Below are 15,260 nucleotides of genomic sequence, written 5' to 3' on the forward strand. Positions count from 1 at the left end.
AGAAAATCATGGCGCAATCACTGTATTGGAGAATGGGAGAAAAGCAATCGAATTGCAGTGCGATTGCGTTTCTCAGTGGACAACAGCCCTAAAGTTGGCCACTAACATTCCAATTTCTAGCGAAAAATCGTTCAAGCAATCAGATCATTCCGATTGGATTGGTTGTAAATAATTTCCGTTGATGGACACAATTGATTACGAACGATTATAAAAACAGTTGGATTTTCGTTGAACCATAATTTGGATTTTGTCGTTCTTTGTGATAGATAAGAAGCAAAGATTGGTTCGTTGATGGTGTAGTGAATGATTTCACTTCCGATCAGACATATCTGATTGCTCGAACGATTTTCCGCTAGAAATTGGATCGTTAGTGACCACCTTTAGGGATGTGCAAATCAGACAGTAGTTTATTTTAGTGACCCTGCGTACAAATTGTGTGACAGTAAACAATTCCGTGAAAAGGAAAATTATACGTTGCCGTCTTATTTCTCTGTCTCTGATTGGCTACAGCTGCGTACCTACGTCATGATTTTTTGAACGATTTTTCCTGTGACCAACGATTTTTTGCACAATGAGTGATCGTTTCCACGCTTTGGCGATGTGGGTACGTGTGCATGATTAGGCAAACAACACTTTGCGATGTGTGGTGAATCGGCTCATTAAGATCCCCGAAAGCTCCGGCGCAAAGTGCCGTGATCGTTTGTACTCTCGTTCGCGCCCATCGTGAGCCGTCACATGACGTCATGTGTTCCCGAGGGTAGGAAGATGGATCAGAGAACGCTCGTTCGTAGGGCTGCGTCGCTGAGCGATCCCCCGTTCCATCTAGCAGTGAGTATGGGAATTAACTGTCGACATGTCTAGTCATGTGATATGGTGGACAGGATTAGTGGGCATCTGTCTTCATGGGGCAGCGATCAACAGAGTTGTTTACAACCGTTGCACGTAACATTTGCTCTCACGTTGTGGTTCATTGTGTCCATGTATGGGGATGGTGTGTTTCTCACCATGGTGCTCGGAGTGCAACAGTAAGGCCTAAAATTCACCTGGGCTGTGGTGTCTACTTAGTCTCTCCATACTGGGCTGATTTGCTGTATTGGTGGAGACCTAAGCATAGCTGGTCTGCCATTCCTGCACAAGGCAATCTTAAAGGACAACTGTAGGGAGAAGGACATGGAGGCAGCCATATTTATTTCCTGTTAAACAATACCAGCTGCCTACCTTATCAACCAAGGGTCCCCTTAATGCCACTGTGGGGAAGGAGGGGGGTCATGTCTGTCGGGGGGCTCCCCCAGGTTAACTTTGCCCAGGGGCCCCATTGTGAGAAGAACCAGTCAAGTATCACAACTCTGTGCTAAGCTGCTTGCCTGAGTTCCATTTTAAAGAAATTTGGGAAGTGGACCAGTCTCGGAAGGAGCACCGCCGTGCGAAACGTCCGTTTGGCTGCCCGTTTTGTTTGCCCTGCACCCACCGCCTTCTGCCTCCATCCTGATAGGATCTTACAATGTGTATTTGTTGACACATCTACCACTGAATAATGCAAACTTGTTTGAACCTTTTGCACCAATTTTGATATGGAATAAATTCAAAGAAACTGCAGTTTCTGATTGCCTGTCACTCTCTCTCAATGATTGAAAGAAATTTGGGAAGGATGGGTATAGAACATCCATCAGTGCTGCTGAGAGGACGTGAGACAGCAGACCTAGGCCCATATGCAATTCAGTTTTTTTCCTAAGTTTTCTCCTGGGTGATATTTTTAAAGTTGTTAATAAAATGCATTTTAAGCCCTCAGAAAGCAAGAAAATGCTCAAAATAATTTTGATAGTACTTTTTCATTTACTTTTTGGTGCTTTTTTAGTTGAAAAGTGTAGGAAAGTTGTTTTAATGTGAAGATGAAAAATTATCTCCTTGGCGAAAACTCAGGTGAAAAAGTGAATTGCATATGGGCCCTAGAGTCCATCTGAATTCATCCCTGACTTCACAGCAAGGTCCACACTGGGACCTCAGACTCTAGCAGGCCCTCGGTATTCTCGACCCCTTTCATTTTTCTAATTCCTGTGTTGTGGTCCATTTCTGCTGTACACATCCTGCAGCCCCGTCTGTGGCATTCATTGTATTGTGTGAGCATCACAGAGGGCAGCACAGTACTAGCGGTTGTCCTCCGCTTTACACACAAATACCATCGGTGGTTGTCCACCTTCAACTCCTGCCAAGAGCTCTATGGGCTGCTGCTCTCGGGAGCCTTGTGGCAGAGGAGGGAGATCTAGAGGGGAAACCACTCGGCAAATTATAACTTTCCTGCAGATATTTTTATACTATGAAAACACAAGTGGAGTCCTTACACCCCCTCACTTGCCTGCCTTCTTTTGGAGACATCCTGACCACCCGGAACAAAACCTTCTGCTAAGACCTTACTTACACCATCAGAGAGGGTGCTGGCCCCATCTCGGAGAAACGCATGGAGTCAATTAATAAATCTACTGTACAAACGTTTGTTTTATACCAAGGTGTATTTTACACTCATGTAATTTTAGATTAGTCAGTGGAACGTGAAAGATCATATGACAATCCCTCGCAATCGTTTGAAAGAGCAGATAAGCATTGGAATATTTTGTTTAGTTTCCTAGTGAATGGATGTGTCAGATTAAAGAAAACCTGTCACACCTGTCACTAGATTAAGTACTTAAAGAGACTCTGAAGCGAGAATAAATCTCGCTTCAGAGCTCATAGTTAGCAGGGGCATGTGTGCCCCTGCTAAACCGCCGCTATCGCGCCGCTAAACGGGGGTCCCTTCACCCCCAAACCCACCCCCGCAAGACTTGGTCGCAAAGTTGGTCGTTCGTGGAGGCAGGGCTAACGGCTGCAGCCCTGCCTCCAGTCGCGTCTATCAGCGGCGCATCGCCGCCTCTCCCCCGCCCCTCTCAGTGAAGGAAGACTGAGAGGGGCGGGGGAGAGGCGGAGATACGCACTGACAGACGCACGTGGGGCAGGGCTGCGGCGGTTAGCCCTGCCCCAACCAGGAAGCGCTCCCCTGCTGCACCGAGGGGATTTGGGGGTGAAGGGACCCCCGTTAAGCCGCGGGATAGCGGCGTTTTAGCAGGGGCACACATGCCCCTGCTATCTATGAGGTCTGAAGTGAGATTTATTCTCGCTTCAGACTCTCTTTAACCTAAGGAACCATGGTGATTCACTTCATATGATGTGGAAATGTCCTAAACTACATAGACATTGGAAAGGAGTGTTGGATACTGTAGATGTGGTAATGGACTCTAACATTACAAGATCGGCTCAGAGCTGTATCCTGGGCTTGGTATCTGGCACAAATTTGGCAGGCCATATTCAACTATTGATTCAAAGAGCGCTGTTCCAAGCTAGAAAACTAATTGTATTCATGTGGAAACAGCCATCACCTCCTACAATTGAGGATTGGCTTTTACAGATAGATAACTATCTAAAAATGGAAAAATGAATTTACACCCAAAGAGATGCTCCTCATAAATGTGAAAAAAAATTGGGGTTCATGGCTTGATGCACCTGGGTTGACTGACTTAGAGTTGATTCGTAACAGACTATTTGGTTCCACATCTTAAGTCCTTGTATTTTAATGTGAAGGTTGCAATAATTTACAAAGTATCTGGGTGCTTGGTATGTTTATTGTTCTGCACATTCTTATGCTGTAATTTATGCATAGAGTTTTTCTATTGCTGATTTCTGTAATTTGTAACTTGTGCTGGTTGGTGACGCATTGCTGCATCAAAAACTGTTTTTGTTCCATTTTTCTGCTTTAATGTGTTAATAAAGCTGAGTTAAAAAAAAAAAAAAAAGTACTAAACCTAGTGACCGATCTGAATAGAGTGAAAGAAGTGACGGGAATCAGTGCATAGACATAGTATTGTGCACAGTCCTCAGTCTGCTTACTCAAACGTGCAAGAAATCGATGTCTTCCACTCCCTCCTCTTCTCTCCATAGAGAAGATCATGTACCGTATGTTCCCCTGCTTCTCTTCACTCCATACAGAAGACCAGGCACACTCCTCTCTACTCACTCCTCTCCCCTCACCACTCTCCTCACACACCTCTCACCTCTCCTCTCCATAGTGCAGCACATGTACCGTATGTTCCCCTGCTTCTCTTCACTCCATACAGAAGACCAGGCACACTCCTCTCTACTCACTCCTCTCCCCTCACCACTCTCCTCACACACCTCTCACCTCTCCTCTCCATAGTGCAGCACATGTACATTCTCTCACTGCTTTATAGTCCCATCTCCCCAAAGAACATGTGTGCTCTCTTGCTCCTTTCTCCCCTCTCCACGCCATACATGTTTCCTCTCCCAATCCTCTCTCTTCACCTCTCCACAGAGAAGAACGTGCAGGTCCTCCTTGCTCTCCTCCTTTCTGCATAAAGAAGAACATGCAGGCCCTCCTGCTCCTCTCCCTCCCTTCTCCATAAAGAAGAACATGCAGGCCCTCCTGCTCCTCTCCCCTCCCTTCTCCATAAAGAAGAACATGCAGACTCTCCTGCTCCACTCTCTGCACCTCTCCACAGAGAAGAACATGCCGACTCTCCTGCTCCTCTCCCCTCCCTTCTCCATAAAATAGAACATGCCGACTCTCCTGCTCCTCTCCCCTCCCTTCTCCATAAAATAGAACATGCCGACTCTCCTGCTCCTCTCCCCTCCCTTCTCCATAAAATAGAACATGCCGACTCTCCTGCTCCTCTCCCCTCCCTTCTCCATAAAGAAGAACATGCAGGCTCTACTGCTCCACTCTCTGCACCTCTCCTCAGAGACGAACGGTCCTCCTTGCTCTCCTCCTTTCTGCATAAAGAAGAATATGCAGGCCCTCCTGCTCCTCTCCCTCCCTTCTCCATAAAGAAGAACATGCAGGCCCTCCTGCTCCTCTCCCCTCCCTTCTCCATAAAGAAGAATATGCAGGCCCTCCTGCTCCTCTCCCCTCCCTTCTCCATAAAATAGAACATGCAGACTCTCCTGCTCTTCTCCCTTCCCTTCTCCATAAAGATAACATGCAGGCCCTCCTGCTCCTCTCCCCTCCCTTCTCCATAGAGAAGAACATGCCGATGCTCCTCTCCTCTCCCTTCTCCGTAAAGAAGAACATGCCGACTCTCCTGCTCCTCTCCCTTCCCTTCTCCATAAAGTGTAGAACATGCAGGCCCTCCTGCTCCTCTCCCTTCCCTTCTCCATAAAATAGAACATGCAGACTCTCCTGCTCCACTCTCTGCACCTCTCCACAGAGAAGAACATGCTGGCCCTCCTGCTCCTCTCCCCTCCCTTCTCCATAAAATAGAACATGCAGACTCTCCTGCTCCACTCTCTGCACCTCTCCACAGAGAAGAACATGCCGACCCTCCTGCTCCTCTCCTCTCCCTTCTCCATAAAGTAGAACATGCAGACTCTCCTGCACCTCTCCCTTCCATTCTCCATAGAGAAGAACATGCCGACTCTCCTGCTCCTCTCCCCTCCCTTCTCCGTAAAGAAGAACATGCAGGCCCTCCTGCTCCTTTACCCTCCTCTCTCCATAAAGAAGAACATGCAGACCCTCCTGCTCCTTTACCCTCCTCTCTCCATAAAGAAGAATATGCAGGCCCTCCTGCTACTTTACCCTCCCTTCTCCATAGAGAAGAACATGCAGGCCCTCCTGCTCCACTCTCTGCACCTCTCCTCAGAGACGAACGTGCAGGTTCTCCTTGCTCTCCTCCTTTCTACATAAAGAAGAACATACAGGCCCTCCTGCTCCTCTCCCTCCCTTCTCTATAAAGAAGAACATGCAGGCCCTCCTGCTCCTCTCCCCTCCCTTCTCCATAGAGAAGAACATGCAAGCCCTCCTGCTCCTCTCCACTTCCTTCTCCATAGAGAAGAACATGCAGGCCCTCCTGCTCCTCTCCCCTCCCTTCTCCATAGAGAAGAACATGCAGGCCCTCCTGCTCCTCTCCCTCCCTTCTCTATAAAGAAGAACATGCAGGCCCTCCTGCTCCTCTCCCCTCCCTTCTCCATAGAGAAGAACATGCAGGCCCTCCTGCTCCTCTCCCCTCCCTTCTCCATAGAGAAGAACATGCAGGCCCTCCTGCTCCTCTCCCTCCCTTCTCTATAAAGAAGAACACGCAGGCCCTCCTGCTCCTCTCCCCTCCCTTCTCCATAAAGATAACATGCAGGCCCTCCTGCTCCTCTCCCTTCCCTTCTCCACAGAGAAGAACATGCCGACCCTCCTGCTCCTCTCCCCTCCCTTCTCCATAGAGAAGAACATGCAGGCCCTCCTGCTCCACTCTCTGCACCTCTCCACAGAGAAGAACATGCCGACCCTCCTGCTCCTCTCCCTTCCCTTCTCCACAGAGAAGAACATGCAGGCCCTCCTGCTCCTCTCCCCTCCCTTCTCCATAGAGAAGAACATGCAGGCCCTCCTGCTCCTCTCCCTCCCTTCTCTATACAGAAGAACACGCAGGCCCTCCTGCTCCTCTCCCTCCCTTCTCTATAAAGAAGAACATGCCGACCCTCCTGCTCCTCTCCCCTCCCTTCTCCATAGAGAAGAACATGCAGGCCCTCCTGCTCCACTCTCTGCACCTCTCCACAGAGAAGAACATGCCGACCCTCCTGCTCCTCTCCCTTCCCTTCTCCACAGAGAAGAACATGCAGGCCCTCCTGCTCCTCTCCCCTCCCTTCTCCATAGAGAAGAACATGCAGGCCCTCCTGCTCCTCTCCCCTCCCTTCTCCATAAAGAAGAACATGCAGGCCCTCCTGCTCCTCACCCCTCCCTTCTCCATAAAGAAGAACATGCAGGCCCTCCTGCTCCTCTCCCCTCCCTTCTCCATAAAGAAGAACATGCAGGCTCTCCTGCTTCTCTCCCCTCCCTTCTCCATAGAGAAGAACATGCCGACCCTCCTGCTCCTCTCCCCTCCCTTCTCCATAAAGAAGAACATGCAGGCCCTCCTGCTCCTCACCCCTCCCTTCTCCATAAAGAAGAACATGCAGGCTCTCCTGCTTCTCTCCCCTCCCTTCTCCATAGAGAAGAACATGCCGACCCTCCTGCTCCTCTCCCCTCCCTTCTCCATAAAGAAGAACATGCCGACCCTCCTGCTCCTCTCCCTTCCCTTCTCCACAGAGAAGAACATGCAGGCCCTCCTGCTCCTCTCCCCTCCCTTCTCCATAGAGAAGAACATGCCGACCCTCCTGCTCCTCTCCCCTCCCTTCTCCATAAAGAAGAATATGCAGGCCCTCCTGCTCCTCTTTCTCCCTTCTCCATAAAGTAGAACATGCAGGCCCTCCTGCTCCTCTCTCCTCCTTTCTACATAAAGAAGAACATACAGGCCCTCCTGCTCCTCTCCCCTCCCTTCTCCATAAAGAAGAATATGCAGGCCCTCCTGCTCCTCTTTCTCCCTTCTCCATAAAGTAGAACATGCAGGCCCTCCTGCTCCACTCTCTGCACCTCTCCACAGAGAAGAACATGCCGACCCTCCTGCTCCTCTCCCCTCCCTTCTCAATAGAGAAGAACATGCAGGCCCTCCTGCTCCTCTCCCCTCCCTCACCATAAAGAAGAACATGCGGGCTCTCCTGCTCCACTCTCTGCACCTCTCCACAGAGAAGAACATGCCGACCCTCCTGCTCCTCTCCTCTCCCTTCTCCATAAAGAAGAACATGCAGGCCCTCCTGCTTCTCTCCACTCCCTTCTCCATAAAGAAGAACATGCAGGCCCTCCTGCTCCTCTCCCCTCCCTTCTCCATAAAGAAGAACATGCAGGCCCTCCTGCTCCACTCTCTGCACCTCTCCACAGAGAAGAACATGCCGACCCTCCTGCTCCTCTCCTCTCCCTTCTCCATAAAGAAGAACATGCAGGCCCTCCTGCTCCTCTCCCCTCCCTCACCATAAAGAAGAACATGCAGGCCCTCCTGCTCCTCTCCCCTCCCTCACCATAAAGAAGAACATGCAGACTCTCCTGCTCCTCTTATCTCCATAACTGAGAAATAAACACAGGAGTGCCAGCCATGCAGTATTAATGTAAGTTTATGTCTCTTGCAGATCTTCTGACTGTGAAGGAGTACCATTGTCTGCTTCAGATGTTGTGCCCGGATTTCCCCATGGACCTGACACAGAAAGCAGCCAGGTGAGTGTCTACGCCATAGGAGTACACAGGTGCTTCCAGGCCATACAAACCTTCACCACATCTCCATGTGTACAGGAGTGCAGAAGCTCTTGTAAATGGTGACCACAGAATCTAGAGGGGGGTGGACCAAGGCAATCCTTAGTCCGAAAAAAAAACACCAGGAAAACAAACAAAAACAAAAAACAGGAGCCAATAGTGTCATATGTTACAAGACCAGGATAAAACGATATAAAGAGAGTCGCTCACATTCTGGTTGCATGAGAACTGCAACCACCAATAAGGCTTACGGAGGAACTCCTGCCCCTGTTCAGGCTTGCGATGGTCCTCTATGGTTCCTGGTAGATAGGTAGGTCCTGGGGCCAAACACTATGCTAAAAATACCGAAAAATTGAAGAGAATGGCAGGGTTCTTGATAAGTTAAACCAGATAGTACAAATTTATTAATTCAGATAATTTTAAATATACACAGTTGCTTGATTGCATGCAAAAATCAGCAGAATCTAAAACTAGCTAAAATTCTTGCTGGAGCCAGAACACCTCTCGTATATGCTCAACATACCTCTACCTAACTAAGCTATGCCGGCATTACACACACCAGTACCTTGCATACTGACACACGGGCCCAGACAGACATGAAAATCATAGTTCTAATGGATAGAATGCTGTAAGCTCCCCATAGAGGGCATAAGATCCACCTGCACAGTAGCGATAAAGTATGGGTTAGTGCAAGCCACAAGAAGTGATATTGATTAGTAAGCAGTTCCAGAAGTTGCGCAACAGTGATCTGTAGCAATCTCACCACCTCCGCTGCTTTAATCTTCTCATGGGTACCCACATCATTGTGCACGGCATGGCTTGTCCGGAAGGTCCTGCACCAGGGTATTCGCTATAAGCGGTGGATAGGTCGCAGTCCGTGGCTGGCCTGGCTCCTTCCGCCAGCAATGCTTCCAGCAATGGTGTCAGTCGGGCTAGCACGTGGGACGCCGTGTAGAAGCGCTCCCACCGTCAGTGCTTGGCATAGGATGCGTCACCAGGGTGTAAAGGCTCCGCCCATCGACGCGTTTCCCGCCCCTCTAGTGGGCGATTCGTCAGGATGTAAGCTAGGCGTATCCACCATTTCCTTTTATGTGTCAACAGAGTCAGCCTCCTCAATCACAGGTTACCACCTCCCTCCTCTTAGTCCCCGGGAAAGAGGCGGATCACTCCACGCATACACCAGATGCAATCTACGGTGGCAGTAACAGCACAACGCAGAGGGTCACAGTAAATGTGACGGCTGGAGGTAGGGATGATGGTTAGTCGCACTTACAAAAAGTCCCAGGCGTAGCACTTGCATATAGAGATACAGTCTCAGAGGATACTGGCTGTGATATAGAATGACTAACTGTCATATCTTTTCAAATTAAAGCTAGGGCATGGTTAAGAACATCTGTTCTTAAAGGGGGTATGTCACAGGAAGTTGTAATCGGGATATCCACAGTGGACCATTGTCTGCTTCAGATGTTGTGCCCGGATTTCCCCATGGACCTGACACAGAAAGCAGCCAGGTGAGTGTCTACGCCATAGGAGTACACAGGTGCTTCCAGGCCATACAAACCTTCACCACATCTCCATGTGTACAGGAGTGCAGAAGCTCTTGTAAATGGTGACCACAGAATCTAGAGGGGGGTGGACCAAGGCAATCCTTAGTCCAAGAAAACACCAGGAAAACAAACAAAAACAAAAAACAGGAGCCAATAGTGTCATATGTTACAAGACCAGGATAAAACGATATAAAGAGAGTCGCTCACATTCTGGTTGCATGAGAACTGCAACCACCAATAAGGCTTACGGAGGAACTCCTGCCCCTGTTCAGGCTTGCGATGGTCCTCTATGGTTCCTGGTAGATAGGTAGGTCCTGGGGCCAAACACTATGCTAAAAATACCACCTAACAACAGAGGTGTAATGAGTATCTGTACATAGGTGGAGGCACCCAAAAGGATTTAAAACAATTAAAAAAACGTTTACAAAGGAGAGGTATGGTTGGCTTACCTCTCCTGTGGGTTTCAAAGCAGCAAATATAACTCATACCTACCCTCCGTGTTCCCATTGGCCTCTTTGGGCACATGACAGACCATTTGTGGCTTTATAGCCTTGTGGCAGCTTCACTTTGCGGTAATGCACATGCATGTGCGAACGGCGGCATGCGCAGCGTTCCAATTCTGGAGCATCTGCTCATAACCACACTGCTGTTCATTCTAACAGCTTGGATTAACCTGTGGCTTGTGTATTCTTGTCTCGTTGGAGCCCTGCTTCTGCATTCATCTGTCTGACCTTGGCTTTGTGACCCTGACCTTTGGCTTGTGACCCCGACTTTGATACTTCTTGCAGTCTACAGCTCAGCTGCTTCTACGATCATCTCCACATCACAGTGTCACCAGTTCTCCTCGGTTACCGGTGGGGCAATCCCAGGGGTCGTGACCTGGTGGCCACCAGGTGCAAAGTAGTCCTTTGCTCACTAGGGGTAGCGGGGCATCATCCCTTGGGGGGTGCTCTGGTGAAGACCTGTGGCCACTTAGACTACAGGGTCTGGGAGAACCCATGCCTACCTCCTGTGAATGGGGCAAAAGGGCCTGCCTCTGATCCTAATCCTAACAATAACTTCAAGAGTTTATTGCACAAAATAGGGTCTGACAATGCGTTTCATTTGCATTTCCTGCCTGTTAAACGTGTTGCAGGACCCTACTTTGTGGAATTTGCATCGAGAAAACGAGAGAGAACACTGAAAGCCCAATACAGTGCAGTATGTACTGGATTGATGTGGGTGATGTGAGGCAAGTATGTAAAGTAATACTCACAAACATGGGTTACCACTAAGGCAACCACTATATCAGCAGGTGGGGAGATTAGACCTGTCCCCACTCAGGATTAAGAAGTCGCTCTCTGTAGATCTGGAAACAAGGGGTTAATACCTTTCCACCATGGGTGGACTCGAACAATGTGGAAATGAACAGAGGCGCCAAAAGGATAAAAGTAGCTAAAACATAAAAAAAACGGGGGAGGCAGTGGTGGACTTACCTCCTCCAAGCAGACAGAAAAAGAGGTTGATATTATATCAACAAGCAAATGTATTTTTATATACACTCCAAAGGGTCAATGCAACGTGTTTCGCAGGTGTGGCCCCGCTTCATCAGGCTAGTGACTCACAGAGGCGCTAGGCTGAGTCATAGACACTTGTTGCTGTATGCTCCACCCCCCTTTTGCCTGATGAAGCGGTGCCACACCTGCAAAACACATTGCTTTCACCATTTGGAGTGTATATATACATTTGCTTGTTGATATAATATCAACGTGTTTTTGTGTCTACTTGGAGGAGGTATGTCCACCACTGCCTGCCTCTTTTTTTTATGTTTTAGCTACTTTTATCCTTTTGTCGCCTCTGTTCATTTCTACTTTGTGGAATAAACGCTTGAAATCTCAATTGAGTTGTATTTGCTGCTTTGAAACCCACGTGCTTTTTAAAATAAAGAAAACCCTGAGAATCCCCCATGAGGAGATAGGCTAATCCAAAACCTGTCAGATCTGTCAGAATTTTTACTACCTACTGTAAGTGACAGCAACATTGGAGAAAAGTAATTTATAGCACATTTTACTCTGGAAGGAACGTACTTTTTATTTATTTGTATTCATGTAATTTAAACTTTACAATTTCTCATGATATTGGTCCTTTAAGTCCCCCATCTGGTAGAATTTCCCTCACCTCCTGTCCAAGACGCTAATAGCAAGGTAATTATGAGTTTGCTAATATGCCACAATGTAAAGTATGCTTTGTAACTATGTCACCCTCTGACACTTTGTGAACATGTGGCCGGACTGAAACATAACACTGCAGAGAGGATAGTGTCATCCTGCCAGTGTGAGGTCATTACTCAGCTGCCAGATGAAACGCAAATCAGGTACGGTGTGACAATACCGGCCATTGTGCTGCTGTCCTTGTCACTTGTGTCTCTCCGGCCTGTTCCCATGTGCCCTGTCTTCTCTCCTCTCACTCTTTACATGGGGGGGGGGGGCACAGAGGGGGGATAACAGAATATTTGACACTTTGTAGAGCACATCAAACAGATCTGCTGTTAAGCTTTGGAAAAACAGATGAAAGAGACGCCTGGAGTAGAGCTGTGTGAAGGAATGGAGAGCTGTGCCAGAGATATTCGTGATGAGTAGTGATCCGAGCTCAACAGTCACATGTCTGCAGGGCATTACAGTTTTGGGAAATCCCTGCAGTTAAACTTATGTCACAACTTGCCCACTGCCTGCCTGTATAGGTGCGCTGATTACCTCGACTACCCCTCTGAGAGCTAAAGCTGGACTCCAGACCCGCACACACATACATGCAAAATGCAAAAACGGCGCTGGGAAATTTGGGCGCAGGGTGAAACCGAAAAATGGCTCTCTCACCCAACAATGGAGAGAAAAAGACTTATATGCTGAATACAGGGATTCAGCGACCTATGAACGAATACCGATACAAACCGCCTATCCGCTGCAATGTCGGACTGCATTGTCCCCGCGTGCCTTCTGCTCCCCTGTGTGTTTTGCCACCCCTCCCCCCCCCCCCCCCCCCTGTGTTTCCCGCTACCCCCTCCAGGTGTCTCCCACTCCCCCGTGTGTCTCCATTAGAATTAGCAGTTTGGCTTACCTAATCTAGCGGCGATCACGCACCTCTTCTCTCCTTCACTGCGCCTCTATTGCCGGCTTCTGCTGATCGCATCATCAGCAGAAGCCAGCACTAGAGGTGCAGTGAAGGAGAGGAGAGGTGTGTGATCGCCGCTAGATTAGGTGAGCCAAGCCAAGCTGCTGATTCTAATGGAGACACGCAGGGGACAGAAGAGGACACATGGGGTCACATAGGGGAGAAGAGGACACACTGGGGACAGAAGAGGACACACTGGGGACAGAAGGGGACACACTGAGGACAGAAGGGGACACACTAAGGACAGAAGGGGACACACTAAGGACAGAAGGGGACACACTGAGGACAGAAGGGGACACACTGAGGACAGAAGGGGACACACTGAGGACAGAAGGGGTCACACTGAGGACAGAAGGGGTCACACTGAGGACAGAAGGGGACACACTGAGGACAGAAGGGGACACACTGAGGACAGAAGGGGACACACTGAGGACAGAAGGGGACACACTGAGGACAGAAGGGGACACACTGAGGACAGAAGGGGACACACTGAGGACAGAAGGGGTCACACTGAGGACAGAAGGGGACACATGGGAACAGAAGGTGACACATGAGGACAGAAGGAGACACACTGGGGGACCCAGGAGGACACAACACTAATTGGAGGAGAACATGTACAAGACACTTCTGGAACATGGACACACCGGGTTAGTGTACACACACACGCACGCACGCACGCACGCACGCACGCACACACACACGCACGCACGCACACACACACACACACACGCACGCACGCACACACACACACACACTATATATATAATTTTATTTTTTTCCCCTGTTTTTTTCCCTCTAAACCTTGGTGTGTCTTATATTCCGGAGCATCTTATATGCTGATAGGCACGGTACTGTTTCCCCTCCAGGCTGCCATGGACTCGGAGGTAAGATGTAATTCGGCTGCCAGCTATTGCTGGTGGACAAAGCAAGCAGTTGTTACAGTGATTTGGGCTCCCTCCTGTGCTGGTGCCTGACTGTCTGAGCACCACTATAGCCATACTTCACATTACAGCCTATGGCAGCGCATGCTGCACCCAGGTTTCTCTGCGCCGGTTTGTGCAGTTTCGCCCACACACACGTGAACAAGAGTACAATACGAACTGTCCTGCCCGCCAAATCATTTGTAATGGATACAGGAGGTGAAATAAAGTGCTGCAGCTTTACTTACCTGGGGCTTCCTCCAGCCCCTGGAAGTCTCTCTGTGTCCCTCACCAAAGTTCGAATCTGCATCGATATCTGCCAGATTCACGCTCCAATCGGCCGGCTATCGATGCCGAAATTTGAGTAATGCATGGGAACCCTTATCCTCCTCTTGATTCAGCCATATAATCAAATTTCATTTACCCACTGTCATATTATGTAGTCTACAGCCTGACCCTGAATTGCAAGCATTCTGATATAATCAAAAATGTATCTGCTTTAATGAATCTTATCTTATTCAGCCTGGCTCTATTCTGGTACATTGCCAGGGAGAGGGAAGCTTGTTATCTCCCCTCCCACTTTGCTGCTCCTCACTGATTGGCTGAAGGTAGTTCCGTGTGACACGAGACTGAGAAGGGAAATGCAACTCACCCCTCTGCAGAAGCTGCTGAAATACAATATATGCTGTGCTCACATCTGTATACTAAGCAAGCTATATTTGACAGTGCAGTTTCTAGTAAAAAAAAAAAAAAGAGTAAGGAAGGAAATGACATCAGGATTGGCTTCAGTCGGAGGCAGTAAAGATGAAAAATGCCTGGAACTGGTTTCTTTTTATGTACTCTAAAAAATTCATTGAAATCAAAATGTAGACATTACAATACATATGTTATGTAAGTAGAAAAAGCATTTATCTACTTATACAGTATATGTGCTGTTGTGTTTTTGTCCCGGGATAGTATGGCTTTCCCTGCTGCTTTAAAATTTGTATGCTCGTTGTGAGCCCCTACCATTGTTATTGCTCATATTCTGGAGTTTTCCCTTTAAGGAAAAAATGTTAATTTAAAATGAACTGAGCAGAATTTTAGCCCCCATGGCATCTAAATGGCACATTAAAAATGCTGGCTAACAATGTGGCTCATTACAAAAAAATCCATTCTACCTCTTTTTACATCTAAATGATTGTTAGAGGCTTTCATTGCCCTACTTCAGAGGCCTGCAGTCCACAGAAAGAGCAGGCAGATCAGGATTGCTGCAATTAGCAAAAGCAAGGAGCAAACAAAAGCTTTAATCAGCAGGGGGTGGGGAAATAGGACACTGTACTTCGAACAGTTTAAAGAAGTCATACTTGATTCCATTCACACCTTCCCCTGGATAAATAAGGGGGGGGGGGGGCAGTTACTACAGCTATTAGAAACCAGGACACGCTGTAGAAAAAGAAAGCTGCTCGGATCCCTTTAAGGCCTTTTAAATGTAACTGTCTTCCTGTGGATGTTCTGGTT

At 48.4% G+C, this 15,260-nt stretch overlaps 1 protein-coding gene across 1 annotated transcript in view; it reads left to right on the forward strand.

Moving 5' to 3' along the window:
* Nucleotides 1-15,260, forward strand: part of CSTPP1 (centriolar satellite-associated tubulin polyglutamylase complex regulator 1) — a 198,211-nt gene that overhangs the window by 159,797 nt on the left and 23,154 nt on the right. Inside the window, exon 4 of the mRNA XM_068261540.1 lies at nucleotides 8,026-8,110. Within this exon, the coding sequence (XP_068117641.1) occupies nucleotides 8,026-8,110 (85 nt within the window). The remainder of the gene's footprint in view (nucleotides 1-8,025; nucleotides 8,111-15,260) is intronic.

This window comes from Hyperolius riggenbachi, chromosome 11 (genome assembly GCF_040937935.1).
Source record: "Hyperolius riggenbachi isolate aHypRig1 chromosome 11, aHypRig1.pri, whole genome shotgun sequence".
Classification (NCBI taxonomy): domain Eukaryota; kingdom Metazoa; phylum Chordata; class Amphibia; order Anura; family Hyperoliidae; genus Hyperolius; species Hyperolius riggenbachi.